The sequence below is a fragment of the Hyperoodon ampullatus genome, assembly GCF_949752795.1.
Source record: "Hyperoodon ampullatus genome assembly, chromosome: 2".
In the NCBI taxonomy this organism is placed as follows: Eukaryota; Metazoa; Chordata; class Mammalia; order Artiodactyla; family Ziphiidae; genus Hyperoodon; species Hyperoodon ampullatus.
Genome location: NC_136915.1, coordinates 148595153 through 148616975, shown reverse-complemented (window position 1 = coordinate 148616975; position 21823 = coordinate 148595153). Strand labels below are relative to the sequence as shown.

The 21823-nt window shown below is 44.2% G+C and overlaps 1 protein-coding gene and 1 pseudogene across 2 annotated transcripts; one reads left to right on the top strand and one right to left on the bottom strand.

Annotated features, from left to right (window-relative positions):
* Positions 1-940: 940 nt before the first annotated feature.
* On the top strand, positions 941-10391 carry LOC307048998 (dual specificity tyrosine-phosphorylation-regulated kinase 3-like; the record flags this gene model as incomplete). The annotated part of the gene is made up of 3 exons (XM_079698308.1): positions 941-1017; positions 2884-2995; positions 8602-10391. The coding sequence occupies 3 exons, from the start codon at positions 941-943 to the stop codon at positions 10174-10176; spliced, it is 1764 nt and encodes a 587-aa protein (XP_079554434.1). The 3' UTR covers positions 10177-10391.
* Positions 10158-20104, bottom strand: LOC307048999 (eukaryotic translation initiation factor 2D-like; annotated as a pseudogene). Its single transcript has 8 exons — positions 20049-20104; positions 18931-19121; positions 17355-17438; positions 16791-16881; positions 14108-14215; positions 12025-12281; positions 11407-11524; positions 10158-10232 (listed from the first exon to the last, which is right to left on the bottom strand). The product of its transcript is annotated as a eukaryotic translation initiation factor 2D-like (transcript).
* Between the last annotated feature and the right edge of the window lie 1719 nt (positions 20105-21823).

Sequence of the window (21823 nt, the reverse complement as noted above, 5' to 3'; positions counted from 1 at the left end):
AGCCTTCTTTCCAGGGGGTCTGGTGCAGCAGGACGAAGGCTGGGAATTTGGAGACATTTAGTTCAGGCTTTGCCAACCACAGATCTCCTCTGGCCTCACTTTCCTCACCCTTAAAATGGCTCTCAGCCCTACCATCCGTGGCATCCCATTGCAGGGGAGTCAGACATACCTCAGCTTAAATTCCGGATCCTACTTAAATCTAGATAAAAGAGGGATGTCATCTAGTATGGTTACCGAGGTTAAATGAAAAGATTCGTGGCGCCGGTGGTGTCACAAAATGGGTTTATTATTATTGGTTTCCTTTGTTAACTCATTACCCTCCGGAGGGACGCCCCTCAGTGGAGAAGCCTGAGAAATTACCCATGTCTTTCGTCCTTAGTTTATTCATATTCAAGGGAGGTTTTAGAACTCTAGGCTGCAACTTGCTAAGAGATAGCTAGCTGACCGTGAGGTGCCGGCTGCCACTTCTGAGGCAGAAATCGGGGGCTGCTATTTCACAAACCCTCCGTCAGGGCCCTTCTACCTCCCCAGCCGCGGCCCTCAGGCCTCAGCCAGCGACCAGACAACCTCAGGCGGCGGGTTCCCAGCCTCCCGCCTCCCACCTTCCGGGGCCAGCGAGAGCTTCCGAGACACGCGCCGCTCAGTGGGGAGTGGCCGCGGCCCCGCCCCTGTGCGTGGCCACATTGTTGCGCCGAGGCGTTTCAAGGGGCGTGCCGCGGTTGCTAGGCGACCACACCACTCCCCTTCCCGCCCCTGCTGCTCCTCTGGCAGTTGTCGACCCCAGCCAGTCCGGAGCGGACGCGCTGGGAGCTGCACTGTGTGGAAGAGAGTTACCGAGGAAACGTCGCGGCCCGGGAGGCAGCCGCCCCAGCTCAGGTGGACGCTGCTCGCCTGACCGTCCAAACGCCGCCCCTCCCTCCGGGGGGTCCGGAGCTAACGGATGGGAGGCACAGCTCGCGGGTCCGGGCGGAAAGATGCGGGGCCGCCAGGAGACGGACTGCCGACCCAGCCGCGGAGGTAACGGCGCCGGGGGATAACGCGCTGGGGCTCCCGAAGGAGCCGCTGCAGCTGGCAGGCGAGGCCGGGGGGCGTGGATGGACTGGGCTGGAGGTTGAGCGAGCCCCCAAGCAGTAAGGACGAGGGAAGGGGTCTGACTCCCTCTCCGGGACTGGCCCACCCTCTTCCTCTCCATCAGCTCCCCTGCCCCCAGCCCAGCGCGGGAGTGGGCTAGAAAGGAGTTAGGGAAAGAAGAATTCCCACCCTGGGGATTATTTCTGAAGTCCTACATCGCGGGTATATGGTAGGAACTCTGAGAAGCTGGGATTTTTTTGGTGGGGCTTTTTAGCAAGCTGGGGGAGACAGGGAGCAATACCTTTTCAAATAAGCCCTGTTGCTCAGAGCAGATAACCAAGGGCTTTGCCGTGAGGGGTGTAGGTGAGGGGCTCTGCCGAGTAGGACTTTTTGTGGATCGTGTTTTGAGAGATTCTCCACCTTTCATAGGATTTTACACCTTAATGGAGAGTAGGGACCACCTGCCCACTTCATTTGTATGGAGACTACCTTTGGGTAATTTCCTTTGGCTATTTCTAGGAAATCTTGTAGGTCCTCAGTCTGTCTTTTTCTTTGTAAATGTGGACGTCTGTCCCATTTTGTTTGTTTTATTCGTACTGTTGGCAAAGAATCAGTCACATCCAGAATTTTTGGTTCTTGTCAATGAAGCAGTTCCCGTTAAAGGTATAATTTTATCAGAATGTAAGCATGTTTTTTAAAAAGAGAACATTCCAAAAATAATTTGTAGTGGGTTTTGTTTGGTTTTTGTTTTTCGGTTTTTTTTCTCTTTGTATTCCTATAACACATCGATTAAGAAAGCTCTAGAATTTTACAAAACAGTTTTCATAAGCCACTAAAATATTCCAGCATAGTTTTAAAGATTAAAAAAATTCTTCCCTTGCAGCTGGCTCATTATCATTGTATTCATAGTATATCATGTAAAAATGATACAATGAAATGCTGATGTGTGTTACTGGGAAATCCATGTTCTTGGTGGCAGATGAAATACATTATTCAGCGCCATCCTGTGGATTAAATAAATCCTCTCCGTCTTTTGTGTTCCCTTACAGCGGTGGAGGGAGGCACAGTGTTAAAGAGCAGAGAAATTATCATTTGGCATTTAGCTTCCACCATCCACCCGAAAATTAAGTGGGTAAAGATGTGAAATCCAGTACGTTTTGTAATTTAGAGAATCCCCATAGTATTTGCTGTAGAATTCACTGTATTTTTCTACAAGTTAGATAGATGTTAAGTAGGAAAGTAAATAAATAAATAAAGAGAAAGCCCTAAGAAGGCCTTTTATTTCTTGCTTGTGAGACCCAGAAGTGCGTAGACTGGAACTATTCTTCCCTTTACAACATGTGGCCAACGGCTCAGAGAGGAAGGTAGAGTAGCCAGTGGTAGAGCTGAGATTAGAATCCAAGTCTCCGACTCGAAAATACAGTTCTCTGTCTTGTTTGTTTGTTCTGGTTAGCTTTTAGGCTTCAGATTTCAACTAGCCTTCGTTTTCAAGTAGTAAGTTAAATGAGATTCTTTTGATGGTCCCTATTGTTAACAACATTCAGAAAGTACGACTTATTTTAACAATTTCAAACTATAAACCTAGAAATGCTGTCCTTTCTTTAAAAATAAAAAACGGAGGAAAAGTTGGGTTTCCTCCCTTCCTCTGCCAAATACCCCTGTGGTGTGTATTCAGTGCCAAAATGCAGTGTGGACATTTGTTTGTATTAATTATTCTTTGTAGCAGATATGAAGCAGTTAAAGGGTGTTTTGGAAATACAAATTTATATACTTCAGTTACTGACAGATTTTATCTGTAATCCTTTCAACTAGATTGGATGATTTTGTCAATGATACCGTCGTGATAAGAGATGAAACCAAAGGCTCACCCTGTTCAAATGCACTCCGCAATCCTTCTGAACCACCTCTACCCAGAAGACTAAATGTAAGTAGATGAAGTAATTCTTTGAGCTCTAATGGGCCTGGAAAGGAGGAAGTGCTACTTTAAATGGTCAAGGTACAGTTACATGTCACTGGTAACCCAGGCTCTTTTTTATTCACTTTTGGTTTCTCTTGACTTTGAAATAACAATTTCTGTGGTCCAAGTTCAGCTTTTCAGAATGATTTTGATTTGGAGCCCACCTCTTCCTTTCAATCACTGGGGTAAATAGGGAAAAAAACGACATGCTACTTTTATCTAGATAGTGTTTATTTGTTTGTTTTTTTGCGGTACGCGGGCCTCTCACCGTTGTGGCCTCTCCCGTTGCGGAGCACAGGCTCCAGACGCACAGGCTCAGTGGCCATGGCTGACGGGCCCAGCCACTCCGCGGCATGTGGGATCTTCCCGGACCGGGACACGAACCAGTGTCCCCTGCATCGGCAGGCGGACTCTCAACCACTGCGCCACCAGGGAAGCCCTAGATAGTGGTTATTTTTTTTTTTGATAGAATGGTATGTACAGTATATTATGATGGCTCATTTTAACAAGAACAAGAAACAGAAAATACCTCTGAACTTACAGATCTGCAGATTTTTCCTGCACGGTAGAAATGCAGTCCTAGCTTATTAGTATGCTTAAGAGAACCATTTTATAGATCATAAATGAAACTTAGCAATACATTTTGGTTTCGATGCATTTAATCATTTTGGAGCTTGCAGATATTTAGCTTTTGACACCGTTTTATGTTTAAGAGAATAAATTAATTCCCATTCCCTCGGCACTCACAGAGTGGTAGGGAGAGCAGGGTTTTGGACAAGTTCCATGACAGGGAGAATCTATCCTGTGACTTTAAAATTTGCTGCATATATCATCAACGAACAAACTGAATAATTGAGTAGACTAATTTATCAATAATTCTCCTTCATATTTCTGTTTAAGACCTAAAATTATTTCTATGTAAAACACTGCTTGCATTTTTCATAGTCCTTCCCAACGGTTTGTCAGCTTTTGCCATTAAAAATCAACCCCTTCACTACTTTCAAGGCTAATAATATTACAAAATACGGGCTACATATATTTGGAAGGCTGGTCACCCTATTTTTAATCTCCTTTCTAAAGTGCAGTAAGTTTCCATTCTCCACAAGCTTATAGTTTTTAATATGTAAAAACCTCTAAGAGCTCCAGAACCACCTATATACTCGTGTGTTGACTATCAGATTTCGTGGTTACTTGCTGACAATTAGCACATCTCTCTGGGAAACTTTTACAGTCCGTCATCATGTGACTTAAAGTCCATTTTAACTTTACTTCAGAGTTGGCCAGTGCTAATCACCATATAGTAGGGCAATTAAATTGTATGTTTCAGGATCAAAATGAATTTTTTTACTGTGTGGTATTCAGAGTAACACAGCTTGCAAAACACAAGATTTTAGATTCTAAAACAATGCTGTCTTTGCAAATTTTGCTGAAAAAAGTGCTTTTGACCTCTTAGTAACACTTATAGTTCATTATGCCATGACTCCATTGCGAGACGCTATTGCTCATTTCACAGAGTGCTTTGGCTTCATTGTTTATCCAAGATGCCCTTACATTCTTGTTGTAAACTATAAATCATCTGCTCATAGGCTTTTATTGGGTTAGCTTTGTGTTGCAGAGATTTAGGGTCGAGAACGAGGGAGGGGGTGGTGTTTTATATCTGGACGAGAAGGATATTCCTTTTCTGAATTTCTCAACAAGATCTTTAAGACTTGATTAACGCAGTTGAAGATTCTATTTGAAATGTCAAGAGTGCTCCAAATTGATCAGCTCGGTGCTTTGTGACCACCTAGAGGGGTGGGATAGGGAGGATGGGAGACGCAAGAGGGAGGAGATATGGGGACATATGTATATGTATGGCTGATTCGCTTTGTTATAAAGCAGAAACTAACACGCCATTGTAAAGCAATTGTACTCCAATACAGGGGTGTTAAAAAAAAAAAGAGCGCTCCAAATTAACAATGTACATGAAGCATTCTTAAATAAAACATGATTAATCTGGCATTATTTGTCTCTCTGGATATAATTACATAGTTAAAATATTTGAAGTCGATAGCAGACATTGGTCAGTTATTGTGATTATAACCCTAGACTAGAAATATATAGTGTTTTGTAACTACTTTAACATGTGTGAAAATTCTAGATTCTCCTAGAACAACGGAAGGAAGGTTTTATTTATAGCACAGCAGACTTGATACATAATTGATTCAGACCAGTATTTGAGTTATTACAGGAAAGGAAAGAAAGCTAAGGCGAGAACCCCTCCCTGTGTGGAAAAATTTCTTTCTGGAATTCTTCAGATTCATTGGAGGTTCAAACCTTGACAGTCCACAGGGGACTAGACCTGAAGTGTCTTGTTCTGTTCTGGAAGCCACACTTGCAGAGAGATATACCGTGCAGCCCATAACGTGTTGAGAACGTGAATAGGATATAGTAAGGCAGCCTGACCCAGGCTGTGTGAGGTGGAGGATGTGATGGGGATGATGAGCCTCGAGAAAAAATGGTGAAGGCAGGACAGCCCCTTTTAGGTATCTGAAGGGCTTTAACATGGAAATTTGGACACTCCTGTGTAGTTCCGGAGGGCAAAATAAGACTTAATTTGCAGAGAGAGAGATTTAGGCTCACTTTAAGGAAAAACCATGAGTCAGGAAATCCAAATGACATCCTTAATCTTATTGTAATAGTTCTGTGGAAGTTAAATTTCTGTTCTTATTAACATTCTGTACCTGAGACCCTCTCTTTACCACAAACAGAAATGAATACCTCCAGAGCCAGCACAGCCTTACATGTAGGTAGAGTAGGTGAAATGCCCAGGGGTGGACCCTGGACCACAAATACCTTTCCTACCAGCTTGTCATTGATGATCGCGGGTCCTAGAGAGTCATTCCCTTGGGATAAAGCATTGATCTTTTTAAAGGTCAAATATGTCTGGAGAGATAACCCATTAAATTGCATGGCAAGTTGAAAGGAGGTCTTATGTGGGGGAGAAAGTGGGTGAGGTGTTTCCATGCATCCTAAGGGAAGGCTGATTGTGCAGGCCTTCACGGAACAGAAGGCATAGTTAATGCCAGATGTCTGGTGGAGGGAGTCTGGAACTGCAGAGGAAGGCACCACAGAGAGAAAAGATAAGCTGAAAGGGGAAAGGGAGGGTGTATTGGAGTTTAAACAATATATTGAGAATTTTGCCTAATTGTTACCAGTGTTTTTAACATGTTTTATAGTTTCTGAGGGTCTTTCACATATATTATTAATTATAATTTGATTCACACAACATCCTGCAAGGAGGTATTATTATCCACATTTTAAAGATAAAGAAATTGAGGCTAAGAAACTGGGCTAAAGGTTAAGCCTACCCTGGGACCTACAGTTTTTGAGCAGTGTAGCCAGGACCCCAACCTAGGCCTTCTGACTTCACATTTCTTCAGAATGTGTCCCCAAGATTTTAGCAGTAAATATTTAGATGCATTTAGGTTAGGTAGTAAAAATTTAAGGAAAACTGGTTTAGATGCATGCAAATATTTGGTTTTGTTATGTAAATCTACCTAAAACCAAATAATTATAATTCCCTAGTTCAGCCAAACCTATCTCCTAATAGATTGTAGTGCCTTGAGGTAACCTGGTTTTTGGCACTTTTATAATTGTGAACAATTAGTGCTCATGTGAATGTTAGATGGATGGATGAGACCTTTTTTTTCCATCCCTAAAAACAGGAATGGTTATTTGACTTAATTGCTGATAAACAAAATGTTGCATTATATTTACATCTTAGCAAGGTATTTAGGTTCTGTCTGCCAGCCTGTTTTATTTTCTTGACTAGTGATAGTTCTCTATTTTGGTATCAGAGATCTCTCCTGGTCCGTATCTTGCCTCTTTATGTAGAAACTCAATGCCAAAGTATGGCTACCGTTGTACTGGCTGCTTTGCTTATATGTAAGATGGTGCAGTGCCTCATTTTTGTAACTGTAGTACTATATAAATGTTTAAATTGATTAAATGACCTAAAAGAAGCAGGCAGGAACTAATGTGCTTTTATAACTAAATTAGGGGCTGTCTAAAGTATGCCAACACTTAATTTTTTTTTCATCCCTTTTTTGTTTTTTATATTTACATCTTTTATATTTTTATTTATATAGGTGATGGGTCAGGTGTTGTTTGCTTAGGTTATATTAAAATTCTCTTTTTTAAATGGTTGGCCACTTTGGATCATTACCTTATAATTTGCGTTATATTTTAAGAGATCACAAATATAGCTCAGAGCTTCTCTGGAATTATCTACCCCTGATCATAGAGGCTCTCAATCATACAGATCGGGGGTAAAGTTCTTCAGGGTCTGTTAAGAAAAATAGTTGTTCTTTGAAGTATCCCAAACTTTTTTTTTAAACAACAGATTTAGCACTTTTTTTCTTCTTTCCTTCTAGCACATTCTTATATTCTTCTTAGTATTTTTTTTAGCGTTTGGCTTTTTCATTGTCTTTCCCTCCATCGAGTTTCAAAGAATCTTATTTCATTTCAGAGGTATTTAATAAGTAGAGTTTTCTTCTGTAGGTTATTGTTCCTTGCAGGAAAAGGTGATGCCAAATCAAGTCAAAGAGTTGTATGCCTTTATCACGTAGGCGTTTGCTGAGGGAGACTAGTGTATGTGTCTATGAGCAAGGGAAGGAGAGAGAAAGGAGATTCTTTGTCTTTAGGAGAGTTTTACAAGAAGCACCCTGGGGCCTTAGATTCTCACTGCTATTCATCAGATACATAAAGAATTGGCCTTGGTGATCTCAAGAGTTCTCTCTGGATTAGAAATTTTGTGATTCAATGAACAGAGATAGAAAGATGTGATCATTTATTTGGGGACCCAGGAGTAGATGATGAGGCCTTGGTTGATTCCAGGCCAAGGTCAACATTCAGCCCTACTGGAGAATAGTACAGGCACTAGGAGAAGCTGGTACCAGGTTATGTTAATGTTCTGGACCAAGATTCAGAAGACCTGGGGATCACATCCTGCCTCTGTCCCTTTATCATTTACAGAACACTTTAATGTGTATTCATTTGTTCCTGGTACATGCCCTTAAGATTTGGGAAGATACTTGAAACAGTTTGTGAACAATATAGGACAGTATATATATAACAAGGGCCAGATTACGTGGTAGACTCGAAAAGCTGCACTTAAGATGTGAGTGGGGCCATAGTTAGTATGGGCTTGGAGTACTTCTAAGTGGAAGAGGGAGGACTAGCATTGGGCTTTGAAAGAGCGTAGGATTTGAGTGGATGGGGTGAAAAGCTTCTCGGTAGGAAGACATACCAGTTAGAAGGAATCTAGCATGTTTCGGGTATGGTAAGATGACCGTCTTGTTTTGAACAAAGGGAGGCCTATGTAGTGGGGCTGGGGTGGCCACAGCAGTCAGGGAACCCAAGGTTTAACATAACACGAGTTTCTAGAGACTCCTGCTTTTCTTATCTCACTTTTGGGCCGTTTAACTACACAACTGGCATGTTTTGTTGTTTTGTTCAGTCAGGGGGACGATTCTTTCATTCTTCCACCGTTTTTAGTGACTTTAACATAGATTCACTTCTCTTTGCCGTAGATCACCACTGAGCATTTAACAAGAGATCCTACTCAGTGCTTCCTGAATGGAGGTGAGATGAAGGTAGAACAACTATTTCAAGAATCTGGCAACAGGAGATCTGATACTTTTCAGTCAGATGGCATCAACGACTCTGAAAAATGCTCTCCTACAGTTTCTCAGGGTAAAAGTTCAGATCGTTTGAATACAGTAAAATCCAGCAGTTCATCCAAAGCATCCAAAGTGTTGCCTCTGACCCCAGAACAAGCACTGAAGCAGTATAAACACCACCTCACTGCTTATGAGAAGCTGGAAATCATCAATTATCCAGAAATTTACTTTGTGGGTCCAAATGCCAAAAAAAGACATGGAGTTATCGGTGGTCCCAATAATGGGGGTTATGATGATGCAGATGGGGCCTACATTTATGTGCCTCGAGACCATCTAGCTTATCGATATGAGGTGCTGAAAATTATTGGCAAGGGCAGTTTTGGGCAGGTAGCCCGGGTCTATGATCACAAACTTCGACAGTACGTGGCCCTGAAGATGGTACGCAATGAAAAGCACTTCCATCGCCAAGCAGCCAAGGAGATCCGGATTTTGGAGCATCTTAAAAAGCTGGATAAAACCGGTAGCATGAACGTTATTCATATGCTGGAAAGTTTCACGTTCCGGAACCATGTTTGCATGGCCTTTGAGTTACTGAGCGTAGACCTTTATGAGCTCATGAAAAAAAACAAGTTCCAGGGTTTTAGTATCCAGTTGGTTCGCAAGTTTGCTCAATCCATCTTGCAATCCTTGGATGCTCTCCACAGAAACAAGATCATTCACTGTGACCTGAAGCCAGAAAACATTCTCCTGAAACACTATGGGCACAGTGCGACTAAGGTCATTGACTTTGGGTCCAGCTGTTTTGAGTACCGGAAGCTTTACACCTATATCCAGTCTCGGTTCTACAGAGCTCCAGAGATCATCTTAGGAAGCCGCTACAGCACGTCCATTGACATGTGGAGTTTTGGCTGCATCCTTGCAGAACTTTTAACAGGACATCCTCTCTTCCCTGGAGAGGATGAAGGAGACCAGCTGGCCTGTATGATGGAGCTTCTAGGGATGCCACCACCAAAACTCCTGGAGCAATCCAAACGTGCCAAGTACTTTATTAACTCCAGGGGCCTACCTCGCTACTGTTTTGCGACCAGTCAGGCAGATGGGAGGGTTGTGTTTGTGGGAGGTCGTTCACGGAGGGGTAAGAAGCGGGGTCCCCCAGGCCGCAAAGACTGGCGGACAGCACTGAAGGGGTGTGATGATTACCTCTTCATAGACTTTTTGAAAAGGTGTCTTACCTGGGACCCCTCTGCCCGCCTGACCGCAGCTCAAGCACTAAGACACCCTTGGATTAGCAAGTCTGTGCCCAGACCTCTCACCATTGAAAAGGTGTCAGGCAAAAGGGTAGTAAACCCTGCAAATGCTTTCCAGGGCCTGGGTTGCAAGCTGCCTCCAATTGTACGAATAGCCAATAAGCTTAAAGCTAACTTAACGTCAGAAACCAGTGGTGGTATACCTCTGTGCACTGTATTGCCAAAACTGATTAACTAATGGACAGCTGGTGTGCTCAGAGATGATATGTAGGTATTTTTAATTATCTTGCAAACCTGAAAATGGAAAAAAAGAAACAACACCAAGCCCATTCATGGATATGTTTTTGGTAGACTAGATATCTTTTTTTAACAAGGCAAAGCATTTTTATATGACTGTAAAAGAACTCTTGAAGGGCTAATTACCTAACCAGCTTGTATTGGCCATCCTGGGATACACAGTAAAAGACTTTTTATAAGTCAGTGCATCTTTTGTTATTATTGTCAGGTGTTCACCAACCTGTGTATTATTCTGTGGGTTTAAATCCTTTTCTCTCAAGGTAGACAATATACCACAAAGTATATCCTGAACATTCACTTCTAGTCTCCCTCGGCATCTGTTCCAGAGGCTTAATTTGGGACATGGCCGTAGTTATAGATGAGACTGAAAACTAGATCTGCCGCGCACTCCAGACCCCACATGTGTATAGAATGCCTTAAAGAAGCTCACATGTAGAGGAAGAGAATTACATTAAAACCACTTTTTTAAACAACAGAGCAAAATTCTCAAAAAGAAAGAAGTTCAGACTTGAGGTGAAAATCAATAAGCAAATCTCCTGACATGATAATATTTACTGGGTGCTTATTAAATGTCAGGTTATTCGATCTTGACAGCAATCTTACAAGTGTTAGAAATCAGGGCTCAGAGAAGCCTGGTAATGGGCTCAAATACACCTTTGCTCCAACACCCTGGGGAGCTGGCTTTTGAGCCCAGATGGCTCAGTCTTCAAAGTCCAGGTTCAACCCACATGTAACACTCCCTCTGCTGGTGGCTGTGTGTGCGGGTCGGGTGGGGGGGTTCACACCGATTCTTCCTGCTGACACAACCTAATCTGGCCCACCTACTCTTCAGAAAGGTGTGAGGGGACTGAAGCCTCCAGAACAAACAGGCTGCCCCAGGGCCCTTCCGGGGCCGGACATGCTGCCCAATCCGTAAAAGAGCCCAGAATCACCACAGCAGAGGTAGTGCTCAAAGCGCCTTGCGCATTTTAACCTTCATTTCCTCGACATCCTTTCACTGGCTAAAACTTAAGTCTTTAAAACTCAGTATTTGCTAGATCAACCCTCCACTTCGCTCTTTCCACATCATGTCCCTAAAACAATTCCCCCATCAGCCTTGTCCCATCCTACCACCAAAGAGCAGGAAACAGACCCACCGCCCGGCCCCCAGCCCACACCATGCCTTCCATACCAGCAGGAGAACATGCGGCTGCCCAGGAGAGTGCTGGTGAGTAAAGGGAGGTCAGCCTTTTTGACGCGGTACTTCAAAGCACGCAAGAAGCATCTCTGCAACAGTTCGTCCATTTGCTCTGCAAGGAGAAGACAAGAACCACATCCTTCCTGAAGGCCGCAGAAGGCCCGCGCAGCACAAGATAACTCCCCGCACGGTGACATCCGTACCTCACCCCTCAGCTCTGAAGGAGCCCATTCCCAGGCACCAAAGCTCCCAGACTCTCTAGAACACTGAGCCTTCACCGAGGTCTGACCCCACAGAAGGGGTCAGGCCACAAAGTCCCGCCCAGCCAGGCGCAGATGCTTCTCTGATAGAGAAGTCAGAGCCAGAAGAAAACTAAGAGGGCCGTGTAGCTGGGAACAGTCCAAATAGCAGAGTCAACGGGTATCCAGGGAAACGCGACATATGCGCAAGACTCCCAGGTAAGATGGCAAAGGGCTGTGGCACCACCCTCACCAAAACTAAGGCCTTTCCCCGCCCCTCCCGGAGCCCTGGCGCCGCTCTGGTCGGAAGCAGAGCAGAGCGCTTCAGTCCCTACACTGAGAGGCGAGCGCCCTGCTCCTGCCAGAGCTGTACCTTGAAGGGTCTAGCTGTCCGTGGGGCCTGGGCTCAGGTCCCCGACACTGGGGTCTTCCGTAGCTTCCGACGGGGACTTCTCCCCACACCTCTGCTGAACCTCCCCCTCCTCCTCCTCCTCTCCCTCCAGGGTCAGGCGCCTCATGTCTCCCTGCAAGGTGGTGTCTGCCTGGACAGACCCCTTCTCTTCACTGAGATCTGGGGGATCCAGGGCCAGTGGAGCAATGGATGGTGGAGAGGACTTGTCTCCAGATCGCCTGCAAAAACCTCATGTCAGAAATACTGAACAGCAGCCACAACATTCTCCAGCCCCGGTCAGGGGGTCAGCAGGGGTCCAGAGAGAGTAAGACCCACAGGCAGGGGTGTCCAGGAGAGGCCAGAGAACCTGGGTGTGCCTCTCAACTCTGTTTCCAATTCTGGGCCCAGAGAAGTCCCATGCCTCAGTTTCCTCATCTTTGAAATGGGGAGAGTAATTCTTGCCTCCTCCTTAACCGAAGGAATAATAATATTATTAACAGAAATTCAGGGACAGAGAAAAATTAAAGACAACACAGTTAAAGTGGAGCTCCCCTTCCAAAGCATTCCCTTCATATAAATTAAAAACAAAACCATTTTGAATTAAATAACCAAATGAAGATTGCAAACGCATCTGTAGTGCCAGTTTGGTGAAATACAAACCCAAGGTTGAGCGTATGGAACAAATTACAAACACCTGGACTGCTCAAGACTGCTTCTGTGTTAAATCAGAATGCAATCTAAAATAGATAAATGACAAGGACCAACTGTATAGCACAGGGAACTATATTCAATACCTTGTAATAACCTTTAATGGAAAAGAATCCGAGAAAGAACATATATGTATATATCTATATCTAGAATCACTAGATATAGTAATGGTCACTAGAATCACTTGGCTGTTCACCTGAAACTAACACAACATTGTACATCAACTATACCTCAACTGAAAAAAAAGAATGCAATCTAACCTGCAGAGTAGAGATTACAATGGCTTTATGCCACTAAGCCTTATGAAGACAGGAAAAAAAGGGATGCCACATAGCAGAGCGGGAAAAACAAAAAGCTTTATGTTAACTAACATTATGCAAGTCCAACAAAGTTTTACTAACAGCCGCAGCAAGGCTTATTAAGTATGGCTACTAGTGAGGCCAGAGCGTATGTTTAGGCTATTCTGATCAGGTAAATACCATAAGTGTTTTCAAAGGGCGGGAGGAGGGGAGACTGAGGCAGCCACTGATAAAACAATTTAGACAACAGGACCTTAACTGCCCAGACTAACAGTCAGACAACAAGGTGCTGGGAGTACGTGAGTAAGCAGCCCTCAAATGCCTGCTGAAATCCACACTGATGAGGCTGTACCTCCAGCAAAGCAGGGCTTGGCCAATACTTGTAAAATAAGTAACTCCAAGACTGACTAAAAACGTAAGGGTAAATCTATACCAACAGGCCACACAACACTTGGCCAGAAGACCAGGTATACTGCTTTCGAGAAAAGCACTACTTACTATTTTGGTTAAATGACACGAAAATAACTAGAAAATAAACTCACATACAGCTCCAGAGAGCAACCGTCACAGTGAGAAAGTGCCAGTTCCGTAATGAGGAGGAGATCCGAAATGTGGAACTTGAACATGAAAGTCATCAGGTTGTCACCCTGGTGCCTGAGGATCTACTCTGCTTTGATTTGGATTCAGAGGTGAGAATTCCCGAGCACTCATCATGGGGTCAGAAAATGCCTAAATGTACACGGCAGAAAAGGCCAGATCGACCAGTGCCATAAAAATAAAGAACATCACTGTACTGAGAGGCAGAGAAGACGATCCCCAAGGCCTTCTTCCAGCCCTAGGATTCTATAATTCACCTAGGAAATAAAGTTCTCTGTAATTTCTTTTCTTAACAGGCCAAAAAAAAATCTTTTCTCCACATTTTGCAAGGAAATTAATGTCTAGGGTCAGCAACTTGACTAAGGACACAGCAGGGATCAAAACTCTCGCTTCTCAATCCAGGCCCTGGGCTCCCTCCGCCCACCCAGCTCCCTATAAAACAGAAAAAGCATGGAACCCACCACAAGTGGTCCTGGTAGGTGTGGAGCACAGAGAAGCCCCTTCCCTTCAGACCTGAGGTCAGCATCTCGGCTGTGGACATGGCAGCAACTCCGATGGCAACGGGGGCTCTGAGAAGGAGGAGGTCAGAGACGAGGGTCAGGGAAAGTCTTCCAGGAGGGCACATGTCAGGACCAGGTTTCCACACGTGTGTTCAAAGCACCACGGTTGCAAATCTGAAGCATCCACTTGTATCACAGAGCTAAAACTCGGTGCAGTCTCAATCTTATTCAAATTACCTACACATACGACTTTCAAAAATTCCTGGACCAAATATTCCCTTCTGTGTAAGTAACTCCTCTACTGATGTTATCATTGTTATATTCTTATTAGGAACCAAACCCAGGCAGGACTCAGAAGGATATTTAAAGTTCCCTTTCTTTAATTTCAAAACATAAATTATCTCCCCTATCTTAAAAAAGGCATAGCCATCCTATATGGAAATTCAGAAGGGAGGCCATTCATATGCCATAAATTAGGCTGAGGGATGCCAGAGGGAAGAGAGAAGAGAGATACAGTGGTACCAACGAAAGGTTCCTTCTGAGTTGGTTCTTTATAACAGGGCTTGCTCTGTATAACATCTATCTAAGAAATGGATGTGTCCAAAATATCAGAAACAACCACATTTACAATAACTACAAAAAACTTCCAAAGCCCAAATGGGAAATCTCTGTCAGCCCACTGTTACTCAGCAATGCTCACACATTGCCTGTAAGGATCGGTGTCCAGCTGGCTAACAGGAGGGGAATATACAAGCCTGGCAACGTTGCCTGGACCCAAGGGAGACGATTCAAGGGCAGATTTCCCAACACCTGAACTTCAAAAAGAACGTTTGCTAATCTGGTGGCTCCACTTCCTGTGCCCATGGGTCAGTTCCTGCCACAGAATCTTTGAATTTGGCTTCTTTCCCAGTTCCTAAAAGACAGGTCTTTGTCTTCCACCCTTGGAATCGTCAATGGCTCAAGAACTTCGGTCTCGAAGCTGTCTTGTAGTTTTAGTAAACTCCCTTGTACCCTCACCCCCTTCCATAAACCACCTAGGATTCATTCCCACATACATTCTAAATGCCAAACTGAGAGGCCAAATACACATTTATGTAGTTTTCTCCTATCTTGCATAGAATACTGGGGGGAAAAAACAATAATTTCACCATTCTTTTCAACTTCAAGTTTTGCTACAGGTAAACAAGGAAGGAAACATTTCTAGGTGCTTGGTTCCCAAAGGTTCAAGGAAAATGGGAGAATATGAGCAACAAAAATAAGATCTTTAAACACTGACCCCTCCCATGCCTACCATGTTTCCCTCGCAAAGAACCAATGAGTAAAATAATAAGATGTCATTTTTCATTCAGGATGATACAAATGAAAATGACCCATCATATCCAGTGTCGGTGAGCATGTAAGGAAACAGGCTCCATATACCCTGTAGGTAGGAGGGAAAACTGACACAGCATTTTTATAGGGCAACAGAAAATATGCACGATCTTCAGCCAAACAGTTCTGCTTCCTAGTATCTACTTTAGAAAAATATTGGCACTAGTGTCCCTAGAGGCATCAGGAAGATCTTGTTTGTGAGAGAGACGAAGTAGAGGCAACCACAATGTCCACTAGAAGAGGACTTTTCCCATCACCCCACAGTGGGTAAAAAGATTCAGCTTATCTGTGCTTGCTGACATGGAAAATGTCCCCACTACCTGAAGTGAAAAAGTAATAGGGATAAAGTTTGTTTATTTGTATTTTTAAACCTACACACCCCAAACCATACATTTTATATGCACGTTTATATATGCATTGAAGAAGGCTGACAAGGACATGCATCAGAATGATAATGGTTACTTCTAGGACAAAAGGATTATGGGGTGAGAGGGTTTTGATTTTTCAGAACTGTTCATACCATTACTTCCTAATTTATTTTAAAAAAGAGACACTGTGGTGATGGCTGAACAACCCTGTAAATATACTTAAAAAAATCACTGAATCGTACATTTGAAACAGGTGAATTTTATAGTATGAAAACTATATCTCAATAAATCTATTAAAAATAATTAAAAGATGAGGATGATGATGTGGATGTTCGACAAAAATAATGCTGAAGTCATGCAAGGCAGGAAAGACCAAGAAAATGTCACAGACAGGAGACTAAGAAGACACGACAACTAAATGCAATGTGGTACCCTGGACTGGATTCTTGAACACAAAAAAAGAAAAAAAAGACATCGTGGGAAAACTGGGGAAATATGCATAAAGTCTGTAATAGTGTCAAAAGGACTGTACCAATGTTAATTCCTTAGTGTTGATAACTGTACTGTGGTTATACAAGATGTTATATTACAGGAAGCTGGGTAAGAAGTATTTCAGGACTCTGTACTATACTTGCAACTCTTCTGTAAATCTAAGAAAAAAATTGTTAAAGGAGAAAAAAACAAATAAAATTTAAAAAAGAAGAAGCAGCAGCAGGAGCAAATACACTTGGCCCAGATGTATGGACACCCCACAGGCTCACTGCCATTCCCCACTCTCTGATTGCTCAGGAAGAATATGTTTTTTCTTTTAATCCTTTATCCATATGCTGTGAAGTTGTCATTCCCACCCCTCCCAAGTTTTCCCTAAGTTTTTTCCCCATAGGCACAGCTGACTGGCACAGTACCTGTTCCCCACCAAGGCAATGGCACAGAGGTCACCCTTCTGTACCTGAGGCAGACCAGCAGGGGGCACCACTAGCCCTGGCAGCATCAAATCTGTAGGAAACAAAAGCATGGCAACTAACTCCACAGTTTACTTCATCATTTATTCATGTGCTCAACAAACATACGTTTGTTAAGCATCAACTACATTATTCATAATGAAAATAAAAAGTGGCAAACTGAGGATCAGACCTTTTCCTTCTGGGAGACTAGTGGTCAAACTGAAGCACCAAGCTGAGGGTCCAGTTCCATGATCTATCTTGTTCTGGTTTCCTAAATTCAGTTTATTAATCTAAAGTATAGCATATGGCAGTTCACAAAGCACTTTCATGTCACTTATCTTATTTAAGCCTTACAGCAGGGTCAGAGAGCTTATGGAAGCAGCCAAGTAAGAGATGCAACAGACATGAGGGAAAAATTCTATTTTTCAATCATATGAATGCACAAAATGGGTACATTTATTAAAGTAGTTGGCCTTTACTAAGTAGGTTTCAGCCACTATCCAGAATATAGGAAAATACTCTTACCTGCTCCCCCCACCAGTTTTTCAAGCACCAGGGGCCATGTTGTAAATGTTGCTAGAAGATCAGGATAAGACCACAGGGTGTACACTGTCCAAGAAGAGAGCCAGAAAACACTTACTGCCCAAAAGTCAACCCCCTGGGGAATGGCAAAGCCAAACACTAAGGCCACATTAATCAGGATGTAGAAAAGAAACTCAAGTCAAAGCTAGAGAGAAGGTTGTAAGGGGATGCCCAAAGAAGTTGCATTCTTTTTTTTTCTATTAGGTTACCCCAAGTTTGTGAAGCGGTTTATATGTTATATGCTATTTACATGAGAATCCTTGCTTCCTTTAGCCTTAGAGACCTGCATTCTTTACATATTTATACTGAGCTCTTTGCAGTAGTTTCTCTCAATCTATGATCTTGAGAAGTTATCACTTTTACTGGTCGGAAGACACATGAAGTGAGCTACAGCTCTAAGAGTCTGTTTAGTTGCCAAAGTTGGATATTTATCTGTAAGGCTAAAACTAGTGATGAAGTGAACATCTGCTCTTCCTGTCCAGTATCCCTTTTCCCCTCTCTGGGAACTGAGTGCCCCTTTTCCTGTGGGAAACACATTCCATATAGTTTACATCAGGCTGACTCCCTTCTCAAAGAGGCTGCAGTCTTGAAGAAGGCGGAGACTTAAGAAACTGGGTGTCACTTGAGACTTGGAGGCACCTATTGTTCCACCTGCACTGCAGCAGCCAAAAATGGCCACAGTGGATAAAAGTAGGGACAGAGCCCCAAAGAGGATTCCTTTTATGTCCTCAGAAGCAAGTAATTCGAAACCAGGGCACCGGCCTGTAAGAAATTCTGAAACTTTCCCATGTGTATTATTTTTATTCTCTCTGTTTCCACAGGGATTAGCAGTAAAACCCTTAGATCAAAAAGGGCTTGTATGTGTACAGCAGCAAAGCAGGGTGGGGGTAGGGGTGGCCTGGGGTAGGAGACTGCACTGCACTGCTGCAGCCAAGCTGGGAGGAAGAAAAGCCCCCAAATGACAAAGTAGGTGTCGGCAGCCATGGAAAAGAGAAAAGGACACTGCCTCCCTGAGATCTGTGACAAAGAAAGCAAGCAAAGTATCCTGAGAGCCAGACAAGAGACTAAGAAAAAATCCCTGTGAGACATCTCAACCAAAGTCCACCACTAAGACAGCTGGGTATGGAGTTTAACTAACCCAGCTTCTTTCCCATCACAGTATCTCTTCAGTATCTTAAGAAAATTCCACTAGTGAAAGTTTTAAGAAGCATTTTTTACATGCCCTGAAACTCCACCCTTTTCACGACCTCGGCTCCAATCCCTACTTAACCCACTAGAAACCAGTGTTTCTGCACCTCAGAATTTCCCTTGGCAACCACCCTCTTTTTGTGTTAACCCTTGTTTTCCCTCACTTCTATAACAGTTTCTGATCTTGAAAGGCCCAATTCTAGGGACACTAAATCCAAAAAGATTCTTAGGGAGATTTTGCATTTATTGGTTTTAAGGAAGACAGATTAATGGAGGAAACAGATGTTAGGCAAGGACCATAGTAATGGCCATCTCCATCCCATTGCCATACCTGTCGGATATAGATTTTTCTCCAGTTCAAATAGGATGGGGTTACCACCACTCACGTACACAGTCACTGCATCCCCTCTGTGAGCATACAACTTCACAATGTTGAGTTCTTCCTTTCCAGGTACTAACTCAGAGGTCTGATCCGTTCCAAGAGTGGGGAAAACAGCTGTCACATCGGCCCGAAGCTTTCTCCTGCAGAGAGCACACATACCTCGTATGTATGCTGCCTGGATGGATTTTAATAAATATTGAGGACTCAAGACTTACTATAAAATCACGAGGCCCAAGAAAAAGACTGGTTGATGATGCCTTATTCTCACTCTTCCAAAACATCCCATTCTCTTTCTCATCCAATGTCTCATCTATTTTCACATGTTCCTGGGGCATGTCTTTCCATTTTACAAAGAGAGGAAAAAACTGAGATCCGGTAAGCAACCCAAGTTAGCCTACCACTAGAAACTAAGCCCTGCCTTCCTGACTCCACACAGAGCTCCTGGACCCACTCCTTTCTCATCTATGCTTGCCAAATCTGTCAACTTATGATTAAACAGCTCTGCTAGGGCACCAAGAATGACAACTATACAACACTGCCTCCAAAATTCCCAAGGTGACACCTTCATTTGCAAAACTGAACAGATACAGTTCTTACCACATATGCCTTATCCTCTCTCACCTCACCCTCCACCTGTCTCTCCTGCCAGTGGTAATCACTAGACACTTCTTCTCGTATACTTGTAGTTCTCTGTGCCCCATCTAATCTCTCCCAAGGGACTCAAAGCTCTTGGTAGGGCAGGGACCCCGTTTTCCTTCATTTTGGCATCCTCCACGACACCTTAAACAGACTGCAGTCAATACGCGCTGATTGAATTATACGCTTTCTCGTAAACTCACTAAAATATCCAAAAGACAGCCTGGGAGATAAATCAGGCCTCCTCTCCATCTTCACTCTCAAAACACGTCTAACTCACCCTTGCCCGCCCCCCGGGGTCCCTTCTCCGGCTGTACCCCTCGGCCTCCACCCCAAGTCGGATGACCCAGCCCAGAAAAGGCTGTGAGCCAGCCGAGCTTCAGAGATGTCTGGGTGCCCTGGTGGGCAGAGCAGGCTCTTCTTTCCCTCACCTGTCCGACCCCTTGATGGCCGTGTTGGACTTGACCCGAAAGGCCTTGGCAAACATGTCTGCTGGAGTGGCCTGGGGAAGAGAAGGAGACCACAGCAGCCAGGGACTGTCAGGAAAGCGCGAGCACGGCAGCTTCCCAACCCGCAGTCCTGGGGGCAGCCATGCTTGGGCCCGGCTGGGAAAAGGGCCCGGCTGGAAACCGGGGCCGCGCAGCTTCGCGGCCGGCCCTCGTGGCAAGGCTGGGAACTGAAGCATGGGGGGCGGGGCCGGAGAAGGCGGGGCCGGAGAAGGCGGGGCGGATCCCTGCGCGGAGCGGTGCACCCTTTCGCCTCACCCCTTCTGCCCGGCTCTGCGCCTAGGCGAGTGGCTTGAGCGTGCGCGTCTGTAGTATCTCTGGGGCCAACAGCGATTCCGTTCATTTTTACTCCATCAGCGTTCTAGTGTGTTGAGTAGGAGCTCTGCCAGCTCTCATTCCATGCAGTTTAGTTCAGCTGCACAAAATTAATTGAACTCGTGTTTTATTAAACTTGCAGGCCTCTTGAATGCTTTTCTTCAGGGCTTTTGTTTATTAAGATCTTTACATTTTATTGCACACTTGGGGCCTCAGCTAGAATTCTTTCCGAGATTTTCTCCTTCCTGTTTTTTAATTTACATGAGGTGATAATAACAATAACAGGGAATCCACTTTAGTCCGAGGTTTGACCTCCTGTTAAGAGGAAAAAACTATACAAATGATCTTCAAATCTGTTATTTAAAACTTTTTTTGTTTTGTTTTGTTTTTGCGGTATGCGGGCCTCTCACTGCTGTGGCCTCTCCCGTTGCGGAGCACAGGCTCCGGACGTGCAGGCGCCGGGGCCATGACTCAGGCTCAGCGGCCCAGCCGCTCCGCGGCATGTGGGATCTTCCCGGACCGGGGCGCGAACCTGTGTCCTCTGCATCGGCAAGCAGACGCTGAACCACTGCGCCACCAGGGAAGCCCTAAAACATTTTTGGTTAAAAACCCCCACATTTTTGGACCTTTTTAGGTACCTTTTGCATGCAGGCATTATTTGGGGGGATTTTGTTTCCAAAGCAATTTTAAAAACTCAGAGTGCTTATAAAAAAATAATTTTGAGGCATAGTAAAATCAAATTATGGTTTGGCTTCTCCCTAGCAGTTTGATCTTGGGCCAATGGCTTATCCTTTCTGAAACTCTTACATTCTCTGTAAGATGTGGAGGTAATACCTACTTCACTGGGCTTCTGTGAGAAACCACTGAGATAACGCATGTGATATATTGCAGGGTGCTTTGAAATTTTCCCATAAATGGTAGATATTAGTCCAAAACAAACAAACAAAAAACAGTCTCAGGCAGGGGTGAGGGATTGGGTTTCCCTGAAAGGGACTGCTGTGTACCCTGGAGACAAGGATTTAATCACCTGGGGTCCTGGCCCCTACTAAACTTAATTTTGCTAATGAAAATTTCAGAGCAGAGTGTCCATCCACCAAGAAAAAAAATCCTAATTGCTTTAATTTGGTGATACAGTCACACACAGGAGAAGTCCATCTGGGCTATAACAAAGATGAGGCCTTGCACAGTCTCTGTCCACCACCATCTCTGCCCTTAATCTGGGGTCAGCCACAGCTCCATCTCCTCCTGCACTTCTGACCCACCATGCCTTTATTCTGAACCATCCCAGCCATAAAGCCAACGTCAGAGGAGCCCAGAGGAGGAGAGTGCCACAGATCCTTCTCCGCTTGGGCCCCCACCCAGCCACACTCGGGGGGGTGTGATGC